General features: G+C 40.1%; 1 protein-coding gene across 2 annotated transcripts in view; it reads right to left on the bottom strand.

Annotated features, from left to right (window-relative positions):
* LYN (LYN proto-oncogene, Src family tyrosine kinase) overlaps positions 1–11,042 on the bottom strand; it is a 133,070-nt gene that overhangs the window by 41,589 nt on the left and 80,439 nt on the right. For both annotated transcript variants that reach the window (XM_002819091.6, XM_003777252.5), the window contains exons 9-10: positions 2,923–3,105; positions 5–81 (exon numbers count right to left, since the gene is read on the bottom strand). In XM_002819091.6, the coding sequence (XP_002819137.1) occupies positions 5–81; positions 2,923–3,105 (260 nt within the window). The remainder of the gene's footprint in view (positions 1–4; positions 82–2,922; positions 3,106–11,042) is intronic.

Here is an 11,042-nt window from a genome sequence, read left to right as displayed (position 1 = left end):
TTACCTGAGCAGAAAAGTCAATGAGCTTTGGAAGCAGCACTTTGCCACCTTCATCACTCTTCAGGAAATCCAGCAGACTACCTATGGAGAAAGAAAGAACAAGTTAGTGCATTTCAAATACACAAGAAAAAATTCAAACAAAATTCACATCATCATTACTATTACAGGGGAACCCCCCACAAAATGATTGGCTTTGCAATTCTGTATGGTTATATAAAGCCTTTTCCTGGAATTGGTCAAACCCAGTCCCCTCTAATCTGTTACCTTTGACCTGATGTGAAACACGGCATGTGCTCCAGGTGAGAAAGAATGTGGGTGGATACCACTTTTCTCACTACAGGTGTATGAGAACCATGCATTTCAGAGTACTTGCCACCATGATCCACTCACTGCAGCCTCCCAATCTTTAGCGAGCTCACTGGAAGGCCTGCCCTCTGCAGACACTTGGCCAGGCTCACTCCCATCTGTATCCAGCAAAAAGCACAGAACTTGGCACTTATTGTAGGTGCTCAATGAATGTTTTCTGAGACAGGGTCCTACTCTGTCACCCAGGCTGGAGAGCAGTGGCATGATTACAGCTCACTGCAGCATCAGCCTCCCAAGCTCAAGCAATCCTCCCACTTTCAGCCTCCCATGTAGCTGAGGGTACATGCCATCACACCCAGCTAATTCTTTTATTTTTTTGTAGAGATAGGATTTCACCATATTGCCCAGGCTGGTCTCAAATTCCTGGACTCAAGCAATCCTCCCACCTTGGCCTCCCAAAGAGCTGGGATTATAGGTGTGAGCCACCACACCCAGCCTCAAAGAGTATTTGATGAGTGAACTGTGCTTTGGAAAAAAGTGAAACCTACCCAAGAAGGAGTGTGCTGCTGAACAAACTCTCCAACCTCCCATGGCTTCATCTCTAAAACAAAACCTGTTTTTCCCCTAGAACTTTCAGTACCAGCCTCACGGGTAGTCTTGGGTCAAGCTGTTTACCTCATCTAGGTCTCTGTAAAATGGGCATGTACTAGAGGCTATATTAGAGTTTTGGGGAGGTTGGAATCAAAGGTTGCATCCAAAGCACATACCATGATGGTTGACAGGTAGCAAGTACTCAGTAAACGTTATGCTATCTTATCTATGACACAGAACAATAGTACTTAGCCCTCAGGCTGCTGAAAAGACTAAGTGAGATCACCCATGGAAAGCACCAAGAGCAGTCTGGTATATAGTAAGTGCTCAATAAATATTAGGCATTGTTGGCCAAGCTTGGTGGCTCACGCCTATAATCCCAGCACTTTGGGAGGCCAAGGCAGGCGGATCACCTGAGGTCAGGAGTTTGAGACCAGCCTGGCCAACATGGTGAAACTCTGTCTCTACTAAAAAATACAAAAATTAGCCAGGCATGGCGGCAGGCACCTGTAATCCCAGCTACTCGGGAGGCTGAGGCAGGAGAATCACTGGAACCTGGGAGGCAGAGGTTGCAGTGATCCAAGATAGTGCCACTGCACTCCAGCCTGGGTGATAGAGCGAGACTCTGTCTCAAAAAAAAAAAAAAAAAAATATATATATATATATACATATATATATTAGGCATTGTTACATAGGAAAACTCATATTTATACCTATCATTAAGAATACTCTAAGTTAATTAATTCAACAATATTTACTGAACTCCTATAAGGTGTCTGGCCCTAAGCCTGGTTTCTGGGCTATAGCAACCCAAGCCACAAGAGCTAATTGGTTTGTTTGCTTTAAAACAAACAAACAATGTCATTGTTTGGAAAGACTCTGAGTGACTGATATTTTGAAATACTCACAGATATTAAATAAGAAAATGTAATATTCATCTTTTGAATCTATTCAGCTATGACATCATACTATCATCTCCATTGTGCATGAGATGATTGTTAATCCTGGATCATTGTTTATGTTTCTTCATTACTTCTGAGGACTTTTAAAAAAATAATTTGACAGTTTATTAGTATGTTTCCTGAACTGGAGGTGAACAAAGGAAGAAGGATGTTGATTCAAAGTCTTCTATATGAAGGTGATCACAGTAGAAGAAAAATTGATTGCTTGAAGTCTATTCTCCAGCAATTCTATGATTACATAGGACTTTAACCTCCACAAGTTTTAAAAAACATTAATATTTAAAAGTGACACCCTGAACATTTAGATAATGCTGAAAAGGAAAATGAATATTAGATAACGCTAAAGAACAAATAGAGACTGGGTGCTCATGCCTGTAATCCTAGCACTTTCGGAGGCTGAGGCAGGCAGAGATTGCCTGAGCTCAGGAGTTTGAGACCAGCCTGGCCAACATGGCAAAACCCCATCTCTACTAAAAATACAAAAAATTAGCTGGACATGGTGGCACGTGCCTGTAGTCCCAGCTACTAAAGAGGCTGAGGCAGGAGAATCGCTTGAACCCAGAAGGCGGGGGTTGCAGTGAGCAGAGATTGCACCACTGCACTACAGCCTGGGCAACAGTGTGAGACTCTGTCTCCAAAAAAATAAAAATAAAAGAAAGAGGAATTTGGTACTGAACAATCTGTACTAAATCTGTAGTATTAGAATTCTGGGAACTCTTCACATTTTAAGCATATGACAAAAAAAAAATTCCTTTTTGAAATACATAGTAATTCATTTGATAAATATTTATTGGGGGCTACTAGATATGGGGTACTATTCTCAGGGCAATAGGTACACGCAGGTAGATGCAGAGAAAACAGGAGGATTAGATTTCAATTCTGTGACATGGATTACTTCTGGTGATTAGGTTTATAAACTGCTTTGTCTTCCCATATTTCCTGATTTTTCAGTAGTGGGTATACTGTTTAATAATTAAACTATTTGAGTGACCTCTGAACACTTACACATTTTACTTTTTGAGTTTGAAGTCCTTGCAAGCTCTGGGCAGTGGGAGGAACTCACCCTTGGCCATGTACTCGGTGATGATGTAAATGGGCTCCTCCCTGGTGACCACAGCGTAGAGCCTCACAAGCTTGTCGTGCTGCAGGGTCTTCATGAGGTTGGCTTCTTCCAGGAAGGCTTGCACAGACATAGTGCCTGGCTTCAGGGTTTTCACAGCCACCTTGGTACTGTTGTTATAGTAACCTAGGAAGAAAAAAGAAGGCGGGCATGCTTTATAAAACAGAAAATCTAGCCGGGGGTGGTGGCTCACACCTGTAATCCCAGCACTTTGGGAGGTCGAGGCGGGTGGGTCACCTGAGGTCAGGGGTTTGAAACCAGCCTGGCTAAAATGGTGAAACCCCATCTCTACTAAAAATAGAAAAATTAGCCGGGCGTGGTGGCAGGCGCCTGTAATCCCAGCTACTCAGGAAGCTGAGACAGGAGAATTGCTTGAACCCAGGAGGTGGAGGTTGCAGTGAGCTGAGATCGCACCATTGCATTCCAGCCTGGGCGACAGAGTGTGATTCCATCTCAATTAAAAAAAAAAAAAACTAAAACTTCACTTTGTAGATGCAGAGTTAGCAAAAAATTTAATTACAGATAGAAAAAAGCCTGAGTTAAAACACTACATAGTGATAAAATTAGGGGAGGCTATATGAAAAGTATCTAGGAATTTTCTTTCTTTACCAAAAAATATTTAAATTATTCAAAAATCAAAAGGTTTCTATGAAATAGTAGCAAAAAACGTTTTTATTGGCACTCTACCATGAGGACTAATATTTATTTATTTATTTTTAGACTAAGTCTTGCTCTGTCGCCTAGGCTGGATTGCAGTGGCACGATCTTGGCTCACTGCAACCTCCACCTCCTGGTTTCAAGCGATTCTTATGCCTCAGCCTCCTGAGTAGCTGGGTTTACAGGTGCCCGCCACCACACCTGGCTAATTTTTGTATTTTTAGTAGAGACGGGGTTCCACCATGTTGGCCAGGCTAGTCTCAAACTCCTGACCTCAAGTGATCCGCCAGCCTTGGCCTCCCAAAGTGCTGGGATTATAGGCATGGGCCACTGTGCCCAGTTGAGGACTAATATTTTTCTCTAATAATAAAATGTTCTGTATTCAAGACCAAAAAAAAACAAAACAAAACTCTATATATGCTATAATCCCTTACATACGTATACATACACACACAGGCATACACTCACATTATAATCCCCATTTTAAAATACAGACATATTTTATAGATACACAGACACACGCATATAAACAATGGTCTGGAAGAAAAGACACCAAAATACACCAAATGCTGGTTATTTCCAATGGTGTGATTACAAGTGATTTTAATTTTGCTCACTGTATCTTTAACTATTTACCACATTTTCTTTAAAAAAGGTGTTCTTTATAAAAATAACTTATACATACTAACTTTAAAGTACAATATGCTAGAGTCAAACAAGCACTTCCCAAAATTTGCAGACAACTGGACTTGGGTGACTGTTAGTGAGAAAAGATCCCCCACTGAAAGGACAGGGAGCCACTCCCTCCACTCCTCCCCCACCCAGGAGATGCAGCAGGTGCCCTGGGAGGCCTTCAGGGGAAAAGCCTGCATTTGTTCACCCCAGCATTTCCCACAATTTCTTGACTTCAGAACACTTGTTCAAGTAGCCTCTTACACCACATGGAACATGCTCTGGGCAATACTGAGTCCTTAGTATAGTTCCCCCGAGGCACCACCCTTCTGGGACTGGGATTGAGCATTTTAATCCTGACTTTCTCTTGGGAAAGCCTTTTCTCAGTAATTTGGCAAAGCAGAAATATTAATAATCATACTCTTCCTTCCTGTCCTCTCTTCTGTTTCCATCTTTCTCTTGGAAATGTTAAAAAAAAAAAAAAAAAATGGGGAGAAGGGAGTAGTAGCTGCTGGTGCCACTGCAAATCTTCCTGCAGGTTCCTGCTGCCTGATGCGGAACAGCCAGATAGCACCTGCCCTAAGGAAAGGTGATGTGGAGTGGACAGTCCCCTTTTTAGGGTGCAAGAGTATCTGTATGTGAATAGCATAGAAAGATGACTGGAAGCCTGCTGAGTAGACCAACAGTGATTATCCCTGGCTGGTAGAATTTGGAGTGACTTCTGCTTTCTCTTGTTCTTTACTATTCTGATTGGATTTGTCAATGAGTATGTACTCTTTTCTTTTCTCTTCTCCAGGAGAAGACAGGGTTTTGCCATGTTGGCCAGGCTGGTCTTGAACTCCTGACCTCAGCTGATCGGCCCACCTTGGTCTCCCAAAGTGCTGGGATTGTAGGCATGAGCCACTGTGCCCAGCCAAGTATGTACTTTTTAAAAAATGATTTTTTAAAAATAATAAAGAAATGTATTATACATCTATTTCCAAGCCTTCAAACAAATAAGAAAAAATTAATTTACAGCTAGCAGTCAACCTATCCAATGATGTTTCTTTTGGTCATTAAGACTGATTCCTCTATTAAAATGTTTTATTTTGTATTCCACTTTGGTTAATACTTAGGGACTTGCAGTGCTCTATAGAGAAAAGAGGCTAGACAAGGTGGCTCATGCCTATAATCCCAGCACTTTGAGAGGCAGGAGGATTGCTTGAGCCCAGGAGTTCAAGACCAACCTGGGCAATATAGCAAGACCCCCATCTCTAAAACAAAACAAAAAAAAAAAAAAGAAAGAAAAGAAAAAGAAGAATGCAGTATAAAATAAGTGTTAGAACATATGGAGAAGATAGTAACTTAAAGCTGACAAAAAAACCATCCTAGGTCCTTTTAAAAAGCTACCAACTACCTAAAATAATGGAATTATGAATATATTAAATTGTTCTGCCACCTAAATGCATAATTACAAGCAATATGGCCTTTTCTGTAGATCTTAAGAGTTATTGTAAAGTACATTCCACCAACAAAAGCCTTTTAATATTACATTTAAATCAAAAAGGTTTTATTATAAATTTTTTAACGTTTATAAACCCTAACCTTAACCCCAGCCCTAACTCTAACCCTAAGTTAGAGCATATCCATAGCAAATCACAGCATATCCATAGCAAATCACAGCAGGAAAATACATGATATAAAATACATGAAAATACATAAACTATATGATACATATAACTGCAAGGAACTGGCATCCAGGATATAGAAAGAATTCTTACAAATCAGTAAGAAAAATCAGAAGAAATAGGCAAAGGCTTGGATGGGCATTTCAAAGGAAGAAATTCATATAAGTAATAAACATGTGAAAAGTACTCAATCTTATTAGTAACCAGAGAAATGCAAATAAAGTCATGAGAAACCACTGCCGAGCTTAGCAAAAATTTTTAAAGTCTGGTAATATCAAGTGCTGATGAGCACCTGCCCCTTGGGAGGGATTCTGGGGCAGCTGCCCTAGGCCTCATTCTGTGTTCTTTGCTGAGCATCACTGAAATTCAATTGCAGAGCTTCTGTGACAACATCCAAGGTGTCCATGAAGGATGCTGAGTGCACACTTCCTTCTGGATAACCACCCACTGCCTGTGCTGCCTTGGGGCCCACATCTCTCTAAGTACAACTCTGCTAGTCAGGAAAGGGGACATGGGGACTAGCATATTGCTGGTGAGAAGCTAAGCTGGGACCAGCACTTTGCAAAATAAGTTGGCAATAACTTAGAAGAGCTGAAGATTCATACACCTTACGATCCAGCAAATCCACTCCCACTCACCCTAGAGCTCATGCATGCTTGGATCAGCACAAAAATGTGCAGCACATTGTTCATAGCAGCCCAAACTGGGAAAAACTCTGATATAGTTTAGATGTTTGTCCTCTCCAAATCTCATGTTGAAATTTGATCCCCAGTGTTGGAGATGGGGCCTAGAGGGAGGTATTTGGGTCATGTGAATGAATGGCTTGGGGCCATCCCCATGGTAAAGAGTGAGTTCTCGCTCTATTAGTTCACAAGAGAACTGGTTGTCTAAAAGCATGGCACCTCTTCTGGTCACTCTCTTGCTCTCATTGTGTGACATGCTCACTCCCTTTTGCCTTCCTTTTTGAAGGGAAGCTTCCTGAGGCTTCACCAGAAGCAGAGACAGGTGCCATGTTTCTTATACAATCTGAAGAACCGTAAAGCAAATAAACCTTTTCTTTATAAGTTACCCAGTCTCAGGTATTCCTTTAGCAAAGCAAAATGGACGAACATGAACTCCAATTTCATCAGTAAATGGTGAAATAAATGGATAAATGATCATATATCTTGAAAACACATGCAGCACAGCACAATATGGCATGAAGATGAATAAACCATAGCCACACCCAAAAGCATGAATGCATCTCACCAATACCATATGGAATGAAGATGAATGAACCGTAGCCACAGATGCATCTCACCAACACGACATGGGATGAAGACGAATAAACCATAGCCACACCCAGAAGCATGAGTGCATCTCACAAACACGACATGAGATGAAGATGAATGAACTGTAGTCACATCCAAAAGCACAGATGCATCTCACCAACATCATAGGGACTGAAGATGAATGAATTGTAGCCACACGCAAAAGAAAAGATGCATCTCACCAACACCATATGGCATGAAGATGAATAAACCATAGCCACACCCAAAAAGCATGGATGCATCTCACCAACATGACATAGGATGAAGATGAATGAACCGTAGCCACACCCAAAAGCATGGATGCATCTCACCAACACCATATGGAATGAAGATGAATGAATTGTAGCCACACCCAAAAGCACACATGCATCTCACCAACACCATATGGAATGAAGATGAATGAATTGTAGCCACACCCAAAAGCACACATGCATCTTACCAACACCATATGGAATGAAGATGAATGAACTGTAGCCACACCCAAAAGCATGGATATGTCTCACCAACCCGTTGAGTAAAAGAGGCAAAGACGTACAAGAGCACATTTGGTATAATTAGTTCATACAAAGTACAAAAACAGGCAAAACTGAGCTATATTTTGGGGGGATGCATACATCCCCATATACAAAAGTGGTAAAATTAAGAAGAAAAGTCAGAAAACCATCAGGAAGGTCGGAATAGCTGTTGTCTCTGGGGGACAGGTAGGGTGTGGGTGGGAGGGGATGGGTGGACGGTGGGGGCTTCTGGGGCTAGCAAGTTTCCTCTCAGAGGTCGGCACACCAGTTTTTGCTTTGTAATTATTTGTGAAATTAGATATTTGTGTTTGCATTTTCTGTCTGCTTGTTACATTACGTAGCAATAAAAGTTAAAAAAACAAAACCATTTCCCTTTTGCCATCATAAAAACAATGAAGCTCATGGAGACTTATACAATAGAAAAGTATGAGTAAAGGACGAAGGAAAAAAAACGCTTTCCAAGGTTAGGGGGGAAGTTATCAGGAAATATTGCAGCTGCATATATTTTAAATACTGATAAGGAGTTTGAGGTGAGTGGTAGATAAAGCAGCTGTGTCAAACATGGCCCAAGAATGGCGGCAGCTCCCAGATGATCCCTTAGGGCTGTGACATTGAAACAATAGGGTGGTTTTCATCCCTCCGTTAAAGGCATGATTTTTATTCAGTGCTAAGGATCAAATCATAGGTTTCTAAGATACTCTCTGGTAGTTTGAAGGTTCAAATTAACCTAGTCATGGAGATTTGGGTTGTCAATATAGATGAAAAATTATGTTAAAAAAAACTTTTTGAGCTAGTAAAAAGTGTCTTGTGGAGTGCCACTTTGCCACAGTTAAAGAAAGCTGATGTGGCACCTTGAGAGCACTCTAATTCCGGCTGTGACTGGCTTGCTAAAAAGTGCCCACATACCACAAAAGGGAGAGTGGTTTTTAAAAAATGCATGCAGTTGATTTTGGAGGTGGGTTGGTGATTAATCTCAAGGCAGTTGGCTCAAATGAGAATTTATCAAGCAAAATTCAATGTAAAATAAGTTTCCTTCCTTCCTCAGGGTCTCTTCATAGACCAAGCAGTCAGAGGAAACATCGTCCTTAGCCTTGCTGCCCAGTTGATTCCCTGGGAATAGGACAATCCGCAGAGGAAGCATGTCACCCAAGTCAGATGTCACAAGGATCACACAAACAAGAGGAAACAGCTTGAAGCAGAGACACCTCTTTCTTTTATTCCCACCCAGCCCCTTCCCCCAAAGAACAGGTCACTTCCTAGTATTTGTTCACTGCATTTCAGGCCAAAAAAATGCAGACCATAAAATGAAATGGGTTGTCCATGAACAATTCCTTATGTTTAACAAAAATATTAACTTACTTGGTTAACAGTGATAGAATTTTAATTGTATTTTTTCTATCAATGAGAAAAGCTGGCCTGCTTATCCCTTGAGAAACTAAAAAGGGTAAGAGAAAACTAAATTCTGGCAGCTCAAAATTGGGAGAGGGAGTATCCTTCAGCCTATTTGTAACATAAAATCACCAATCACAACTCTTTTGGTTGTATTCCCAATACTCCTCTGCTATGTGTATTCAACATATTTAAATTATTTCAGGAGTGAAGAAGGAGCTTGCTGACTGACAGGCAAACTCAATCCCTACAAGCAAAAGATCCCAAGTCAAAATTTTCTATTTTTTTCTCTTCTATTTTCTTTTCTTCCCCTTCCCTTCTTTTCCTTCCTTCCTCCATTCAATATAAGACTGGAAGAAAAGCACAATTAAAAAATGAACAGTGATCAATGCCAATATCCTAGTAGTGATGTTGTACTATAGTTTTACAAGATGTTACCACTGGGGGAAACTGGGTAAATGGTACACGGGATCTCTCTGTATCATTTCTTTTATATATTTGCCAGCTTTATTGAAATATAATTCATATACCATGCCATTTACCCATTTAAAGTATATAGTTCATCAGTTATTTGCATATTCAGAATTGTACAATCATCACCACAATTAGCTTTAGAATGTTGTCATGACTCCAAAAAGAAATCCCATGCTCATTAGCAGTCACTCCTACCATACTCCCAGGCCCCCCAGCCCTAGGCAACCAATCATCTACTTTCTAACTCTAGATTTGCCTATTCTGGACATTTCATATAAATGGAACGGTATAATATGTGCTCCTTTGGGCCTGATTTCTTTCACTTAACATAGTGTTATTATAAGTTATCCATAAAACAGCATGGCATCCATGTTGAAGTATGCCAGGTCATTTTTTTTTTTTTATTGCCAAATACTCCATTGTATGAATATACCACATTTTATTGACCCATTCATCATCTGATGGACATTTGGGTTGTTTGTACTTTTTGGCTATTACAAATAATGTTACTATGAACACTCATGTACAGGTTTTTGTGTGGACATATGTTATCCTTTTTGTATTATTTCTCACAATGGCATGTAAATCCACAATTGTCTCAAAATAAAAAAAATTAAAAAGCAAAAATACAAACAACTTCTATTTAGTGGGGAAACCCTGGGCAATTTCTTTCCTCTACTATATAGCCTTTGCACTAATGTGACATATTTTCTTTCTAAAGATATTATTTAATAACAGTGCTTTGAATGCTGTCAATTGAACTTACCTGCACAATTTCTTTCAATTGTTATGTAATCCCTCTGAGATAGGTTCCATTAAACCCCATTTTAGATGAGGCTCTACTGCCTCTGTCATTTAAAACGTTATTAGTAAATCAAGTAAAAAACACAATTTAAAAAGTGAGAAAAGGACTTGAACATACGTTTCTCCAAAGAAGATGTAGAAATGACCAGGAAGGACATGAAAAGATGCTTGGTCACTAATTATTAGGAAAACACAAATCAAAACCACAGTAAGATACCATCTCACATCTATTAAAATGACAACTATCAAAAAAGCCAACCAGCCAACAACAAAAAAAAATCCCCAAAACAGAAAATAACAACTGTTGGTCAGGCTGTGGAGAAAGGGAACACTTATACACTGTCAGTGGGAATGTAAAATGGTGCAGCCGATATAGAAAACAGTATGGCAGTTCCTCCAAATTTTAAAGATAGAAGAATTACAGGATCCAGCAATTCCACTTCTGGATTTACACTCAAAGGAATGGAAAACAAGGTCTCAGAGAGGTATCTGTGCACCCATGTTCACAGTGGCATATTCACAATAGCCAAAAGGTAGAAACAACCTAATTGTCTATCAACAGATGAATAAACAAA

This window comes from Pongo abelii, chromosome 7 (genome assembly GCF_028885655.2).
Source record: "Pongo abelii isolate AG06213 chromosome 7, NHGRI_mPonAbe1-v2.0_pri, whole genome shotgun sequence".
Taxonomy (NCBI): domain Eukaryota; kingdom Metazoa; phylum Chordata; class Mammalia; order Primates; family Hominidae; genus Pongo; species Pongo abelii.
The sequence above is the reverse complement of the archived record's forward strand: the minus strand, read 5'-3'. Positions and strand labels throughout refer to the sequence as shown.